Source organism: Grus americana, chromosome 18, assembly GCF_028858705.1.
Source record: "Grus americana isolate bGruAme1 chromosome 18, bGruAme1.mat, whole genome shotgun sequence".
Classification (NCBI taxonomy): domain Eukaryota; kingdom Metazoa; phylum Chordata; class Aves; order Gruiformes; family Gruidae; genus Grus; species Grus americana.
In genome coordinates this window covers 10826398-10844621 of record NC_072869.1, presented here as the reverse complement: position 1 = coordinate 10844621, position 18224 = coordinate 10826398, and the positions used below count along the sequence as shown (strand labels likewise).

Genomic DNA, 18224 nt, shown 5'->3' with positions numbered 1-18224 from the left:
CCAGCAAGCTAAAACAGTTACACCCAATATATCTTGAGAGAGGAACAAGATGTTAGACTTCTGACAACCAGCACCACGTATTCTTTCATAACATTTACTTCAAAATTCAAAAAAAAAGCCTCAAACTTACTTTTTCCTACTCCTTTCATCCTGTTACATGACCTTAAACATCAGGTAGTTCAGAAAACTACAAATGCACAACAAACCAACTCGTCATGACCGAGTGCAGGAATACAAGCACATTAGCGTGACTCCAACTGATGATGCAGTTGCTTGGCCATCATGGCATGAACTGTTCGTCTGAATTGGATCAATTTGCCCATTTTACTCCCTGGAGTCCAAGCATTGCTGATTAACCCCCATTTGCAAAAACAACTGTAAAACCGTTGGCTTCGGACCACCAGCACCGCGAAGCACAGCTTCATCTACAGGCAACCAAGGCACGATGAAAATTTCAAAGTGTTACTGTATTTGTAAGCTCCAGTTGATCTTTCTTTGGAAGATGGGGCAATATTTGCTTATTTAAGTAGGCTTATTACTTTTTTAGCATTTTTTAAGTTGTTTTGTGAGTACTGGCCAATCAAGTCATTACAGAACAAAATATCATAAAAGGTAAAGACTACAGCTATCTTCCTGGCAGTAGAGATAGTCAGTGGATTAAAAACTGGAGGAGAGGCTGCTCTATTTTGACTTTATTTAGCCTGGTGCCCATCACAGCAGTATCCAAATGACCATCACAGTTTGTCTTAATACAAAAAAAAACCCCAACACAAAAAACCCCACAAAACACACACAGGGTCTGCAGACTGGCAGCTGACCTCAGATCCTGAATTCCACTCCATTATTTTAAGACCCAACCCATCCTTCCCACCCATTACAGCTACACATCTAAGGGATCATCACTGTCAAGAGATGATGACATTAAGAGCAAAATGCAGCTATCAGATCAGACCCTGAAGGGACGTGGATGTTAACTGCTCTTACATTTGTTCTCTCATGCTGGGTCACATATTTACTGTATTTCTTATTTTCAGCTCTCTAACTTCAGCGAAGATATTCAGTCCAGTCTACTTCCTTTTCAAGGTACCATCAGTCAAATCCAACCACATCATTTTATCTCTCGGTTACTAAATTCAACCCATTTTAAACATCCTGCTTTCATCTTTATAGCTTGCTCCTACTTTTTAACCGTGCTGCAGTTACAGAAGAATGTACTTGGCATATAAAACGTGCATGTGATTCCTTTAACATTTTAATGCCGTGTATTGTGTTGTAAACATCTCTTCATGTTTTATCTCCTTCTCCATAAATCAGAGGCTAGTATCTTAGAAGTCTCAAAAATGACATGTTTTCTCCATAATATAAATGTAAGACTCTACTCCTTGAAACTGGAGTCAGCTTTCAAAAATCATCAAAAATCATAACTACAAAAAAGCAAGATTATCAACTTAATATCATTTTCTCCCATTCCATTTCTCTGACAGCATGAATATAGTATGGGGAAAAAAAAGTTACAAAATTGGTCTTCACCGATCAGAAAACATTGTTTTCATTATTTTTTTTTTCACTTGTAAGGAGCAACACTAAGGTAAAATACCTTCTGTGTATCGATACCAACGTACAAGACTGAAAGTGTCAGGAAAGCAGACAATGTCAAAAAGCAATATGCTAGGAATAATTATTTGTGTTATTCAAGATTAACATGCAGTGTTTATAAGATGAAACCCCAGAACATATTTCCATTTCCCTACCAGAACTGCAATAAGACTGATCTCTTATAATGAGATTTTTCCGGTGGTTTTGGCTAGCTTAGTAATGTTACAGTAAAAACGTGGCTCAGTCTATTCCTTGGTAAATGCATTAAGTGATTTAATTAAAAACCACTGTAAAATATTGATTATTTTGAAAAGATAGGACACCAATAAAGAACACCTGTCTGCAATAATTTTAAGTTACTTCAATGATGGAAAAAAGGAAGAGCACCATTAGAAAAAGAGAAGGGAAAAAAAAAAAAAGAGGAAAGCAGTTTTAGCAGGTGGGACTGAAAAGCGGTGACATGTTGTAGTACAATACCGAAGGGCTGAAGGCCGTAACACAGTGTTGCGTGATGTGGAAGAGAACCAGGGACCGTTGGATTAGCGTGCCACTAAAATGCTAGATTAGGTGCGAAGTACAACTCCGAAGTGTTGTGATACGAAGGAGTGAGGCAGAGGCAGAACTGCTGGTAGAGGACAAGAGAAATAAAACACTATCTTTTCTTTGGCACCTTTCAGCAGGAGTTTACTCCCTTATAGCCCCCAGACCCAACACTCTCTACAGGAAAACCCAAGGACCCTCCAATATTTATCCTGATCCCCAGAATTCATAACATTTTCCACCAACCCGAGAGATTCTGTTTCTCTGAAACTACTGTCTAACATAAATTATTCCAAGATACTTTTCTTGACATTTTCTACACAAACGTTTCTAGAATGACCTTGCTGTAGAACAGGCACCACGGTTCCCTCTAACACAAGCCCATGCTCAAGTACTTTTTGTCTGTATTTTCCAGTACATTTTCAAACACAATTTTTTCCACTGTCATTTCGCACAGAAAAAATAAAAGCTTGTTAAAAATAATTATTCAGTTTCACAGAACTGTTATAAAACCACATTATTTCTACTTGCATTGGAAAGAACAGCTAGAATATAGAATTTATGGGTTGTAAAACTTGTTTGTAAATATATGTCTATGGTTGATGAATATCCAGATTGTACTTCTATAAACAATGGAAAAATACAATGTTGGCAACTCTCATCATTCTTTTATTATTGCTTTCTTGTTAAGGACAGTGAAAGTTGGGCAAGAACCTCCACTCTGGCCAATTTTTGTAACTTTCTAGCTCTTGCGGTTAGGAAAAAAATTGTTTAAAGTATGACATGCAGCCATCTGAAATTACGAGAGCAAGTGATAATTAAAAGATTATTTTAGACTAAATTCATAAAGAAACAAAACAGGCCTTCTTGGTCTCTGCATGTTACTTAGCATAGTCCTGGCTCCCCAGTAGTTAATCCAACTTAAATAGTTAATTCAGCTTCATTCAGTGGGGGGTAAAGTGGCCTCAGCTCTTACCAGATTGCTAAAATGAAGCGGTCGAGAGAAGGAAAAACAACCCAAACTGCAGAATTTGAACAGTTAAAAGTCTGTATCAATACTTCCACCAATATTATGGAACCTCTATTACATTTTCACAGGACCAGGCTCCTCACATCCTGTCCTAAATCACGGGGAAGAATCTTACACAATCAACACTTTACCTTCCCACAACATATTTGAGGACTGTAAATCGTGAACACAGATTTAGCAGGGATATGAGGGGTGGGAAAGACGAGTTGCCCTTAAAGATGTACAGATTTATAGCGATATGGGAAGCGGAAAGACGGTTATCGTATAAAAAGTCCTTAAGGGATAGCAAGGAGCAACAAGGGAAACATGAGTCATGAGCTGCCAGAGAAGAGGATGCGTATGGGGAGCAATGGACAGAGCAAAGTAGCAATAAAGGAAGTTCCAAGTCAAATGCGCTCCTTCCCAAAGGTCGAGACGGATATCCACGCCTACAGTATCGAAAATTAAATTCCCAGCCAATTCAGACACAACACCACCAGCAACACCGGGAAAGGGACACACGTTGCCTGAAAGGATCCATTGATAAACAAGGTCACAGGCCACAGCTCTTTTCTTTTGCTTCATTACCTACTCGGCTGCTTTATTTTCCCTAGCAGGAGTAGTTGCCCTCAAGGTCTGTATATACATGCTCAACATGAGCGAGTGTGCAAACTTAAAGCATTCAGCTGCGATTGTGAAAGATGGTTTTACACTGTATGAGGCTGGAGTAAGCTTCTCTATTTAAGGGCATATTAACAGCTCTTCCTATGGTGAGATAGGAGTGAGTAAATAGTGAATTATAAGCCCAAGCACAAAGTTATTGCACTCCTAACTTTCTTTTCCCATCCCAGCAAGCCTCAAAGTGTCAAACTTCAAATTATGGCACTCCCAAGTATCTCCAGATTTTAAAAAGTGGCTTCCAAGCGTTTAAAAAGTGGCTACTTTTGAGACGAAATACAACACTGAGCAATACGTGGAAGCTGAAGACAAAAAAACCCCAGTTACTTGTGCGTGAATATCATCTCTAGGAAGATCTATCAAAATCACAAGAAAGAGAAGTTGCACAGGAGTCTAAAGAAGAAATAATTAATTCTCCTCTTAGTCCAGTAGTATCCACATCAAAGGTGAAAGTAAATATCACAGTAAATATTTCAAAGGACTGATAAGTCACAAAATGAATTTGTAATATAAAAAAACCATAGTAAAGGAAAAAAGGGAGGGGAAAAAAACGTACCTCAAACTGTATCAATACTAAGAAAGCTTGACCTTAGTTATAACAGCTTTTCTACCCCGATTTTATGTGAAAAATATGTACATGATAACCAAACGTATACTTCAGAAAACAGCATGACTTTCTTAAAATTATTTTTCAAGGCTCCCTAAGTGTTTTCAAGTTAAGTAGGCTACCTAAATATTTCCAAGCAACTAAAAATCATGCAGCATCCTTCCTATTTTGCAGGGAAAACAAAGTTAGCTGCCTACCCCAATTGCAGGCTCAGTGAAAACGAACAGTAAAACATGCGCTTCAGTCTGAGCAAGATGCATGCTTATGGGTGCAATCTCAAAAAACACATCGGGTACCTACAACTGAGGTGTAAACATCAAAGATCCCAACTCAATCAAGATGACTCCAGGATGCTGATCACAGGAAACCTCCGTGTCCTGTTCCATTAGTGGGGTCCCAGGACTCAGCCCCCCATCTCCCAAGCAATTGCTGAAACCATATAGTGCTACCAAAGGTGGCACCGCTACTGTCACTTCTTTTTCCAGGCCAATTTACAACTACTATGCTTTGTAACTCTGTTCAACACCACAAGTATTGTTACCTGTTCACTAGTTAGGCTCTTCCTAAGTCCCAAAGGAGAGCCTAACAGCAACTTTGCTTCACAGCTGGATTGCAAGAGAGCTGAGAGATCAGCATCAAGCGCCACGGGCATGTTCACACATGCAAGGAAGCTCAAATTCAGGCACCGGGAACATCTCCGGCATGAAACAGCTACCACATGACAGAGACCTACAGTATGTTTTATAGATGCCCGGATACCAGCCTGAACAGAAGCGCACAGACCCCAGCGGTCCCACTGCAGATGTTTAGAAAGGTGCTCTGAGCCGCTCTTTAGACAGATCCGACAAGGTCATACAATAACACAGCCAAGGAACCAGGCTGGTAAGGCTGGAGCCCCGATGGCTATTCTTACACTCCAATTACACAGTTCTTCCTATGTCATCTGCAGTGACCCAGAGTTGGTATTATCAAGATAAACATTATTATTGGGAGGCTTAAAACCTCATCAACTCCATTCTGAATAAACACACTGTGCCTAGCAACTGTACTTTAATTCTCAGACATATCTTCCTTTTGCGGTGTCAGTTTTAGTGGCTCAGAGCTCACGTGGCAGCTGACGGCACAGCCCCTCCAGCCATCCATTTACACTCCTTGGCAGCATTTCAGAAGCCAGGACAACACGAGTTTGCAGTACGGATGAAGAGATTGACTGACCTGATTGATGGAGTTGGCAGCACAGGATGCCAGCCCAGTTCCGAGGGAGGCGAGCAGGAAACAGGTCAGGTCAAAAGGGACTGGGGCCATGGCAAAGCCAGCAGATGTGGTGCTTACAACCAGAGCTGCAACACAAGTGAGAGTACAGTTCAAGGCATCAAAAAGAAACCATCTCCTTTCTACATACCACTAGAATTACAGGTTTCAAATCCTGTAAGAATCCTTGTGCAGATTAACTTTTTACTTTTCATGGATCAGAGTAGCTCCAGGAAGTGTGTACAATTAATACTCTACATAAAGAGGGCAAAGATGAGAAAGAGAACTGTCAGAGAAAGCCAGAAGCATCAGCACATTAGTAGAAGAGGTGAGAATAAAAGTTATGTCTCTGTATTCCCTATTTCATGAATTTGCTACTGGATCAGACTGCCTCACGCAACATGTACAGGAGACACATTAGTTCCAGTAACTCACACGCCATTGCAAAGTCTAATATGGAAGAAAAACAGTAAGAAAAATCTCAAATTGAGAAATAGGCATTGTATCAAGTTATTGCAGGAATGTAAGCAGTGCAGAAAGTCAAAGAAATTGAGGGCACGTAGGCTACAGCTGGCGAAGCCGGTAACTTCACCATGCAAGTATTTGCTTCCACTGGTCCCATTTGACAGGCTCACTTCAGGCAGAAGGTATAATCACATCATCACATGGACCTAGCAACAGTTAAAGGCCTCAAAATTTGAGCATATTAATGAAAATCCATTTTGTCATCCAAAATTATAACTTTAGTACAGAACTGCAAATAATTTTGTAATTACCCAAATAACAGGTCTTACGAACCTCACTTTTGGCAAGAAATAACACCTGAAAAATTTCTTATAGTATAAAAGTCAGCACATTTACTGAATATCTTGCTCATGACCTTGACCCTTACATTCTACAATTAATAGCTATTAAACAGAAAGTATTTAAATAATATTTTGCATGTATTTACATGTTCCAGATGTCAGCTAGCTCAAATCAAAGAATCCAAATGTTCTTATCTCCCTGATTCCTACAAGATCTCCTGTTTGTCTGAAGTTAAATGACAAATAAATAACTTTTGCTGACTGAAAATACCTGGATTATCTACTAAGCAGTGTTACTTGAGAAGAAAACACTAAATGTCATGGCAGAGACCTGCCAGCAAGGATGCACATGCAAAGTGCTAATTTTAAGAACTGTGCCTGTCTAAGAACCTTAGGATTTAATTCTAAAAAGACAGCAAAGAAAACTTGCTGCTCATCAAAACTTTCCTCTAAGTATTAAAATCTATCGACAGCTGAATATTATGATTAGAAACATGAATTACTTAGCCCTGTTATGGATTCACAGGATGCGAGTGCGCTGCGTCAGGTGCTCTGCCTGACACCGAGTCCCCAGGCTTTGATTCCCCAGGACAGCACCTGGCTCTCACTGCAGCCCCTTCGGCTACTTCTAAAATACAACGAGTCTACGATGGAGCCTCATCCCTCTGAGGAGCTGTGAATTAACCACGGATTCTGTAACCCCATCAGACAAACTAACAGACATGAAGGCACTGATCACTTCTGAAAGACTGGACCTCATTTATTACATAAATGCCACAGCATCTTAGTTTCAAAACTCTTGGATCCTTCTTTTCACAAGAAAATATGAAATGCCTTGCTTTACAACTGATGGAGTTAAACACACAGAAAAGATGATGGCAAAACAGTGGCGTTCGCATTTCTGAGAGTGATTACATTCATTTTTTTGCATAATAAATCACACGTTCAATTCTAGACAAGAATTTAATTAAAACTTATCTTAGAGAGCACTTTACACCAATTTATTATGGGAAAACACCAACTCATTTACTGAAGAACAAAGGTGGAGCAGATTGGCAAACAGTCAGTGTAACATTACCATTACACTGACCTCAAAGAAATTCTAATACTGTACAGCTACAGCACTAATTAAAGTCCCCATTGATTTCTCCAGATTAATTTCAGTCAGTCATTTCAGCATGACTTATCAGGATCTCATTAAAAAAGGCTGTAGTACATCCTCTCGCTTATCCCACTGAAACAGGTATTTTTAGTTGTTGAGGCAGCGCTCTGAGCACAAGGCATTCCCGGCTTGTCTCATCGCCCAGCAATTCAAATGCAACACGTTAAGAGTAAATAAGAAAACGTTCCCTTCGGATTGGGAAGTTTATTTTCTTTTACTTTGGAAGCAATAATTTACTCTTTTCCTTTCCTCATGGAGAAAAAGTATATTTAATTGAGATCACATCAAGGGAATGAGGTCATTGACTCTGTTTGTTTTTTAATCCCTGTTAGTTTAGTGCTTTAGGGGCCAAATTAACTTCACCTTATTGCATAATAGATGGAATTGATCCTTTCAAGATTTGTTGATGAGAGTTGGCATTATATGTGCTCTTCAAAAAGAAGCCCAGATTTAAACTTATGATCTCAGCCTAAACCTAATTTTCAGTCTTTCAAACATCTTTAGCTTTAACAAAAATTAACAGGGGACATTTGTCTCCCATTTCAACGTAAATGAAAAAGAAAATGCTAATGGATTGGTGACAGAAAGAGTGAATTAGGACGTTTCTAGCATAAAAACACATTCGAAAAGTCTACAGCATACAGTATTCCTTACATTCCTCTTCGGCTTCACCGTAACGTGATCTGCCTTTATAAATCCCTGTATTTGCATTTATAGCATGTGAATTACTACGCCATATTTTATTTACCTCCTATTAAAAAGTAGCCAAGCCAAAATAAAAGTGTAGAACACCAAAGCAAACCAATTCAGCTTGAGATTTCCCTTCTACTCCTGTACCGATGATACATCAGTACAGACGAAAGGGCAAAAGCAAATGCTTTTTTTCTACTTTAATTTAAGAAACAATTTCACTGTTTTACTACAAATGTTTTACACTCCTTAAAGGAAACCAGCGTTCCAAAAGCTGATGGAATTTTCCTTCCAGAGTTTTCACACTTTGGTTTCTGGAAAGCTAAATGTAGCATCAGTGTTAGTGCTATACATCTGACCAATGTTTCCTTTATAAACTTAGATTTGTTTGGGTGTAAGCATATTTAAGTTTTGTGGCAGATTATAACCTGTACACTAAAGAAGGCCAAACTCCCAAAGCAAACTTAAATTTGGGACAATAATTTGAAACAAGCCTTTGCATGGTATCATATAAAATCTAAGTGAAATATTACGAACAGAGCAGATAATCTCTTTTTACCATCGAACAATTTTAAAATGCTTTGCAAAAAATAAACTATTACAGCTTATTTCATTAGTTTTCCTTGTAGCATGGAAAACAAATTGCCAGAAAGCTACCACGATTAAGCTTTGTTTCTTTGATACGATAATAGTTACTGTTTTAATAATCACAAAATAAGAACTACTTTGACAGTTGTACAAAATATATTTAGAATTGAGAATAAATGTAGACTAGTAATAATCTAAACAATATATACCAATAAATCTTTGTCAAAGTTTCTGGCTATATTAAAGCTACCATTTAAAGAATAAATGCCATAATAAATGCCATTATTCCAGAATAAAGTGGAAACATACTGGAACTCCATTAAAGCAAATGGATTTTTTTACTAGAGCGGCTGTTACTAGATTTTTTTAGCCTACAAACACAACATAGGCACCTTATTTAGTCATTGTTGCTCCATTACATAGTGGTTTGGTAACACTCAAGAGTCATTATGCAAAGCTGGATATCCATCATCTTCATTTTACAAATATGCAACAGACACAGAGATGAAGCAGGATGTTCATGATCACATCGTAAGTCAGCGGCAAATCTCTCAGGCTTCTGATTTCCAGTTCAACACTGTGCTAGAGGATCGCTAACACACAGACACAAACTCACAGGTAAGCAATACATCCAATAGATTCCAGTCGTTTCCTAGTAAACAAGATTGGATTATTTTCTTAAAAGAGGACATATGAAAAAACGCTCAATTTTAGTCTCCAAAACTGAAAATGCTCATAAATTATCCCATGTGTCCACTTTGCAAAACTTAAACGTAGGTCAGTAAGCCCACGACGTAGAAACCACACACAGTTTTGTAGCTGGGAGTCTTTACTCCTAGGTTTTTGTCCAACATCGGCTGGCAACAACACAGTAATTCAGATTGGAAGGGATCTCGGGCAATCATCAAGTCCAACCTCATGCTCAAAGCAGGGTCAGCGCTGAATTCGGGCCAGGTCCCTCAGGGCTTTGTCATCTCCAAGGATGGAAATTTCACATCATCTCTGGGCAACCCGCTCCAAAGTTTGACTGTCCTCATGGAGAAACTTTTTTTTTTTCCCCTTATGTCAAGTCAGAGCTTCCTGTTTCAGTTTCTGAAACATGTTTTCTCTGTGCAAAGATTTACATATTTAAAAAAAGAGGTTTGAAAATGAAAGCATAGATGCTTCAAAATCTGTCTTTAAAAGAATTTTGGCACCTGATTGGAGAATGTCCACATCCCCCTTTCTGTGGAAGGAGCTACTAGTGATCAGATGGCATCAAAATGATATGTAAATCTTTTCCTTAAAAACAAATATCCAACAAATTTATGGGCCTCCCCAGAGAATTGATTATATCAGTCTTGCGATTCTGTCCATAACATGGACATAACACTTTGATAAGAAAAAAGCACAATAGGTTTGATTCTGATCTGACCATGGTAAACCCTGGAACGACTCTATTAAAGATGACTAATTACTCCAGGTTTACAGACATGCAAACACCTCAGGCTGGCCCATTTTAGCTCTAAGGTATAGACCATGACAAAACCAGAGGTAATTTACTCTCAACTCTTACATAACGTTAATAGGATTCTGGACTGAACTCTCCAAGAGCTAGATATAACCAAACACCTTGCATCCTGAATGAGAGAAACACAGCAAAACATAAGCTTACTTTGAGAAAGTTTCCAGATTTCTTAGTGTTTGGAGAAACAGCAACATAAAGCGAAGCGAAGGAGGGTTTCTGTTAGACACAGAGACACTTTTCAGCAGTAAACGCAGTAACACACTGCTGCAGACTGCCCAGGGAAGCTGCATATTCCCTGGTTGGTTTTAAGGACAAAGCAACAGCAAGTCAGGAATGATATACCTAAAGGTGATCCTGCCTCGGGAAAAACAGATTAGATGACTTCCTGCAGTGTCCGTCTGAGGTCCCCGTCATTCTGCACACTCTGAACCAAAGCAAGATACCACGTGCAGAAGGCACTCTGGTGAGATCTGAAACAAAGTCTTCAGTAATCAGAACCGAAAAGCTACACTCATCACGCTTTAATGGATTGACTCTTAAAATGTACTTGGAAGAAAATACTACCAAAACTCTAAAACACCTTTTAAGAGCTGGGAGGTAAAAGTGCCTTACAGCGAGATGCCATAAAAGAATATAAAGACTTTGGGGGAGAGACTGTGACTTTGCATATGATCTCTGGGTAAAAAAACCAACCAGTTAATACACAATTGTGAATAAAAAAAGAATTTTCAGACAAATTAATACATTTGTGAGACAAATGAAATTGTTAACTAGTATATTAAAACACAGGATAAAGGAAATGTAGATAAATGTTTGAAACATACGGGCTCTAGGATGACTCTCTAAAGGAGATCCGTGTTACAGTAGCCTGGAGTCAGGACTCAACTCTTCCAGGCACAGTAAAGACGGAGATTTACTAAAGACACAGCCCCTTCCTCAATGTGCTTGGAAGTTAGGTTAAATATTCTACAGCTGTTTAGAAATCAGCAGCTAATTTACATCTGACCCATGTTGATACATCCACTTCTCAGGTGCTACAAAAGGTGCTATACATCTAGCTGGTCGATCTCACCAAAAGACCAATGTGCGAGACATCCTTTACCACAGGAGCAACACCGCAAAAATCTTCTCAAATCACAGAGAAATATCTAATGAGAATACTCAGCATTTTTCATATCGTGCCTTCATCACGCTTCCCCCAAATTAAAAACTGAAGTTTAATTTCCCTGTGGTTTTGCACATAGCTCATCTTAGTTTTCAGCTGTGATCACTGGGGAAAACATCACTTAAATGTAAACCTGAAGTTAAATATAAGAAGATGACAACCTGAAATTCTTAATGTGTTTGCGTTATAAATTATTAGCATTTCCTCCTATTACCATACCTTCGCATGTCTCTCTCCTATTTTCGGCTACACATGAACTTTAGGATGAAGTTGGAAACAAAGACATTTATAATTCTGAAAACTTAATCAGGCAGATGCATTAGCTTCCAAGCGGCTGGATGGTAAGATACAGCTGTTCAGAGAGCAGCCAGAGAACACCACAGAGAAGAGACAGGACGGAAACTGAACACAAAAAGGTAGATTATGCGACAAGTAATTAAAAGTTCCCTAATTGTTTTCTATGGCAAAAGAATATAAACAAAAATCTTTTCCTGTTGGTAAGGCAGAGCTTCTAATAGCAGAGACACAAGAGCTGCAGTTTACATGAAGCAGGAGGGTATGGTAATAGCTAAACTCATTTCCTTTCAAAGGTGAATTACAGTTCAGAATACAAACAAACATTCTCTTTACTTCAGCAGTGGGAAAAGAAAAGGGCATAAGGAAGTCCCATTTTAGCATAATGCAGAGTTTGTTTTTTTGTTATTTCATACTCTAAAAAGTATAAATAAAGAGTCTGCCAAAAAAAACACACAGGATATGAGATCTATCAGAACTTCATGGGTGAAAGGAACTGAGTTGTGTGTCATTTGTAACTTAAAAACTGACCTCAGAGAATTTATTTTTCTTTAAAAAAGTAAAATCAAAGAACTACACCACCATATTCTTTACAGAATACATAATTCGTCTAAATGATTACACAAGCTGAAAAAAAGCTAGTTGTTTCCTCACTCCACACACTACACCCACTATTTTTCCTGCTCCTGTCTCCTACGCTATCCTATGACCAATAAAGACAGCAACGGAACTCCCCTCCTACAAACCCCTTTTCACCCAACTTACTCTTTTACACTTTCTACTTCCAATAAAATCTCCCCATCCCAGGTCATGTTCCCCACCAAAGCCATAAAGATCACAACACATGAGGAGAGGTTAAGGTTTTTTCTATATCTCTAGACCTTCTCAAAAGGTTACAAAGCTTACCACCCTTACCTTGGACCAAGCACAGAACAGCTCAAAACACAGACTCATGCAAAACAACAGTCCTGAAGGGAATGAAATTCTGTAATCTTTGCCTTCTACAGGTTTCAGGTAATACCCTATTTAAAATCAGATCAGTCCTAGCTTGCCTGTCAATATTGCCTTTCGCATTTAAAAAACCAAGAGTCTACTAGAAGCTGTTGAAAAGTTTCACAGCAACACTGAGGCCACACAAAAAAGTATCACATAAAATTATTTTCTCCAGAAAAAGACACTCTTCCATTTTGCTGCAGTTCTTGAAACTCCCATTTTGAGGAACACCAGGAATACTCGGATGTGGTACTAACACTAAGCTTACCCCTAAGGAATATCAGCAAACATAAGAACATACATTTCCAGTGCTTAAAACAACAGTTCATTTTCTCTCTCTCTCTGGTCACTTAATCATGGCATTTTAACTTTTCATTTCTGGATCTACTGAGATTTTTTAAAATTTAATTCTATCTCAATAACTAGCACAGCTTTCAAGTTCACATAAAAAAAGCCCCCTAAATAAAATCACCTCATCGAAAATATGCCAGAAGAGCTAATTGTTCACATAGCATCTATCCACGGTGAGCCCAACAGAAACAAAATATTACCAAAACTGAACAGCATGGGGGAGAAAAATGCAAGACCTCCATTATGCAGAAAGAAAGAGGCGGCAATTGTTGAGGTTGTATGTGCCACAGAGCTGTTGCAAATCTGAAGTACACTAGTCCTGGTAACTGCTGAATGCGCTAGTAAGAGTTTTATATACCTAAATTTGAAATCACCAAGGCTAATACAGAACTGTCATGGTAAAGTATCAAAAGAGATGCTTTTCATCCCCCAAGTCTACTAACCCAAATCTTTACCAGCCCAAAATAAACATCTTGAGGTTTTTAAAAAATAATGAGGAAGAACATTTGGATATACAGACAAGATCAGTTTTGTCAAGTCGGAAACATGAGATGTCTCATCAACACTAAGAACTGTAAGGCTTTTTAAGACAGAAAAGTTTAAGTGACCATTGTACGCTGTATGTGGTCAGTACAACTTTTCCATGGAGAAACAAACAATGAAACCATACTGCGAGACAACAAGTTTTAAAAAGTAAGCTGAATTCAAGATTTTTATTATAATAAGTTGTTATGGCAAAGAACAACTGTTTTATGGTCAAGAATTTACTTCACCCACTGGAGAGAGCACCACAGTAGGCACCCAGGAAATTATATTTCTGTTCTTGGCCCCGATACAGACAAGCTGTAAGGCTTTGGTCAGATCATTAGAGTTTCCTTAGACATAAAAGTATATACAGCATTACCTATTGGCAAAGAATTAATTTATAGTTAAGTATTACTATTAGAACAAGGGAAAATGTAGTTAGGGTACAAAGCAATTGCTTAACTGCTGGTTTGAAGATACAACGCTATCGATGACTAGAAAAGTAAATTATACCTCATTTCAGAAAATTTAAGTGGTCATACTCCAACATTTTCCTTTACAAGATAGGAAATTATTCAGAGTATCTTGTGTTGGTACTTTTAATATTAATTTGTATTAAAGTACTAAAGTGAAAGGTAAGTAAATAAGACAGAACATTGGTAAACTTAAGCAAGACAACTTTAAATACTTGATACAATGCTTGTAAATTCACTTCCTAACCCAGTTTCACTGTGGTTTTCGTACTAACACTTCCTTGTTTATGATTCCCAAAAGCCAGCTGGTGATATGATGCAAGCTCCTCCTCACTGTTTTAAAACAAATTTGATGGCAAAACTATTAAATGCTTCCATAAAACAATTTTCCGCTGCTCACATTTGATGGAATTGACCCAGGTACTTCACGTCAGTAAAGTGGGAATTATCGCACAGAAACCTACACAGTACCAGCAACATGCTAAAGAACTCCGCTATCAAACAGGATGCACAAAGGTGAAAAAAAGACTAGTAGTACCTGTAAGCTTAATTTTGGACAAGCGTGCCAAAATTCCTGGCAAATCATCCAGCCGCAGCTTCATCTCCTTCCATTGTCTGTCTTCTTTGGATTCTGCCCTTACTGGTGTGACTGAGTCTTCAGTTTCTGCAGCTGACTTCATTTCTCTCAACTCCTTTCTGCTTGATGTCTCAGACAAAGGTTGATGAACAGGTGAAATTCGTCTAATCTCGTGTATAATCTTTTTATCTTGATCCAATTGCTGAAGCTCGCGAAAAGGAAATGCCACTGAATCTGACTTAGGTTTGGCTCGTTGGCTGAGGTCTTTGTTGTATTGCGTTACATACTAAACAGAATGAGAAATGTTAAGATGAATAATTAAGAAGATATTTATGTCCATTTCAGGTTATTACTGACATCAATATTACTACTGTATTATTCTTATTGTTAGGAGAATTACTTCCTACAATGATATGACTGAGTTAGCCTGAATTTCAAACACTTATTTCACACACAAAAAAAGTTTCTGAAGTTGGATGAGGTATTACAAAAACAGCTTTTCAACTCACATCTACATCAGTAATTTTTACTGAAATTTGAAGAATTGCTTCTGGATAAAACTACTTCCTCCTCTGTAGCTTCAACAGCAAACTCTACTTTATTCATACTCAAAACCATCAGATAATATAGTCTAATTTACCGATCAGTTAATCTCTAAATAAAGAGGCACATGCATGCACATAACTCCAGTCTCCAAAGATAAGCACTAAACTTCTTACACCTTTAAGATATGAAAAAATATCAGAAAAATGCCAGAAAATACAATCTACCTCCTATGATACAAACCCATCTCAACATTAGGCTGTTACAAGCTTCATGCTAATTAACCAGACAACAATTTTCAACAGTTCAAATGAACACACACTGAACACAACATTAGGAGACAGTTGTTTCCTTTCTTTTAGAACTCTTTCCTATTCTGTGTTTTATTCTGTAAAAGAGCATTTAGCTTCTCCTGCCTTTCTATTTTCTTTCCCAAAATGTTCTACGTATTTCAAGCACAAGAGACAGGCGTAAGAAGAGTAAGCTTTCAACTAATCATCGTTTAAAGTACACATTGATAATTATAATGAGGAAGAGAGATACGAAACTCTGAATGAGTGATGTGAATAGATCCAATCAATAGCAAAAAGAATTTGAGAAGTGCTGGTGACCCGCAGAAAGAGGGAAGAAGGGATGAGACCCCCATCTCTTGCTTCGTACAGGTCCGAAGCTCAAAAATACCAACAGATGTACACGTTCCTTGCAGTCAAAGCAGTCACTAGCTGTAAGATTTAATCTTATCCATATTTCATAGATAAAGCTACAAAGCACAACGAACAGGGCACAACTCTTACTACCATCCTCTCACACGCTATGCAACTGTTCAAGGAAGAAGATACAATTTCAAGGGTTTGAATGATAATTACAGCTCTTTTAATACCCAAGAGTAACAGCACACTATAGAATGTAGCCCATTAAGTTAACGAGCTCAGGAGTTTTGATTCAAATTAACTGATTAACTCTTCAGTCAGAACACACTACCTCCACAAGTGAGTTCCATCTACCACTTGTATGACTCTTAGCCAAGATCTGACTTTCTTATTAGCACTTTGATAAATAACAACTTTAGGATTTCATTTCACATTTCTCAACATCAGTGCTTCACTTCAAAGGCACAGAAAGCCCCCATCGAGTAGAGGACACGCTGCAGCGCAAGGCATTGCCCTTGCTACACCAGGTTTCCTCCAACCCCAGATGTTTTAGATGCCAAGTGCTTAACTCTGATGCAGCGCAGAAAAGGAAATGCTTAGAATTGCCTGAGCTTGGCTGATAAGCTGGACAAAATGAATTAAAGAATGAGAAACATGGGATAACTACACTCCCTGACTTACCATTCGTTTGAGAAAGGTAAAGTACTGAAATGTAATCAATCTGTCATTGGCTACACGCCATAGATGCACAAACCGGCATGGTATCTGCCGTATTCCAGTGTTCTTCAGATGCCAGACAAATAATCCTATTTAAAGACAAAAAAAAAAGAAAAAAAGAGAACATCAGATTCCAGTTCCTTCCCTGTGGCTGAGCTTGCTCCTCATCCAGAGCCCAGTGTCTGGTGCCAGCCGTGACCCCCCAGCTAACAGGCACCAGGGCAGCTCGGCAGGGAGGAACACCTTTGCAGGCTCCAGGTGAAAGCAGAAAAGCATAAGCTTGCCCTAACGGTTTTGGGGTTTTCCTCCACGTCTCTCAGCTCCCCAGAGATGCACTTTCAGTTTATTGATCAATCACTATCTCTACATGCTACCAACAAAAATATCTCGGCCAAATGGCACAAGCAGCGCTGAAACGAAGCAGCGGACATAGGGCAGCACCAAAGTCAAACGCATCGAAAGGACCCTCCTGTGAGACACGACACCTGCATCCCCACACCGAGAGGCACACGCAGACACCCCCCGTATATCGCCGTACAGAGCAGCCCCAGGCACCACTCACAGCCCCAGGGTCAGCCCGGCCCCGGCCCTGCCCGCCCCACCCGCCCCACCGGCCGCGCAGAGCACCAGGCACGACCCCCCTCCACCCCCAGGCCCCACCAGGGCCTCGCTGCCCCTCGGACGACGGTACCTGCCAGCGCCCGGGGCGGGCTGCAGCGGCGGGCAGCGCTCATGACCGCGGCGCTGCTCCCGCCGCCCTCTCCCCTCACCGCCTGGGCGCCGCCATCTTGCCCGGCACGACCTCTAAACGCCTTCCGGGTCGGCGCTTCCGGCGGGGCGGGGCGGGTGTCAGTGGGTGAGGCGGGGGCCGGGCCGGCGTCGGGGCCTGTGGGGCCGCGGCATGAGGCGGTGTGAGGCGGTGTGAGGCGTCTTTGGCCCTGCCGGTCCCGGGCCGAGCCCGCTGCCTCCTGCTCCCCGTGGGTTTGCAGCAGCGGGGGAGCAGCGCCTCACGGCCCCCGGGCGGCTGGGTGGTGCGTGGGGCGGGAACCCGGCGGGGATGTGACCGAGCGTGGGTGGCTGCCAGAGCAGCGTGACCTGTAAATGGCTCCCGAGGGGGGAACCGCTCGGTGGAGTCCAGGTTTGGGGGGATAACAACAGATTAAGGCTTTCAGGGGGGAGCTGGGGCCGGACTGGAGACTGGAGGTGCCTTTCCCTGGGGCTGAAGGGCCCAGAGCCCTGCCTGGGGCATCCTGCATTGCTGGCACCGCTTGCCCTGCCCTCGCCACATCCCCGGGCTTGTGGTCCCCTCATCGCATCCCCGGGCTTGATGTGCCCTTGCTGCATCCCTGGGCTCCGTCTCAGTTGCGGCCTTGACATTGCATCTGTGACAGCAAAAAGGTGGTGTGGAGTTAGTGAGGAGAACGCATTATACTGCAAAACAACCACGAGAGGTCTAATAAAAACTAAATACTTGAGGACATGGAGTCTCATTCCCAAAAGGA

The 18224-nt window shown here is 40.3% G+C and overlaps 1 protein-coding gene across 1 annotated transcript in view; it reads right to left on the bottom strand.

Annotated features, from left to right (window-relative positions):
* LOC129214724 (protoheme IX farnesyltransferase, mitochondrial) overlaps positions 1–17566 on the bottom strand; it is a 104605-nt gene extending 87039 nt beyond the window's left edge. Inside the window, exons 1-4 of the mRNA XM_054846833.1 lie at positions 17414–17566; positions 16687–16811; positions 14774–15098; positions 5646–5770 (exon numbers count right to left, since the gene is read on the bottom strand). Of these exons, the coding sequence (XP_054702808.1) occupies positions 5646–5770; positions 14774–15098; positions 16687–16811; positions 17414–17456 (618 nt within the window). The 5' untranslated portion in view covers positions 17457–17566. The remainder of the gene's footprint in view (positions 1–5645; positions 5771–14773; positions 15099–16686; positions 16812–17413) is intronic.
* Positions 17567–18224: the final 658 nt, after the last annotated feature.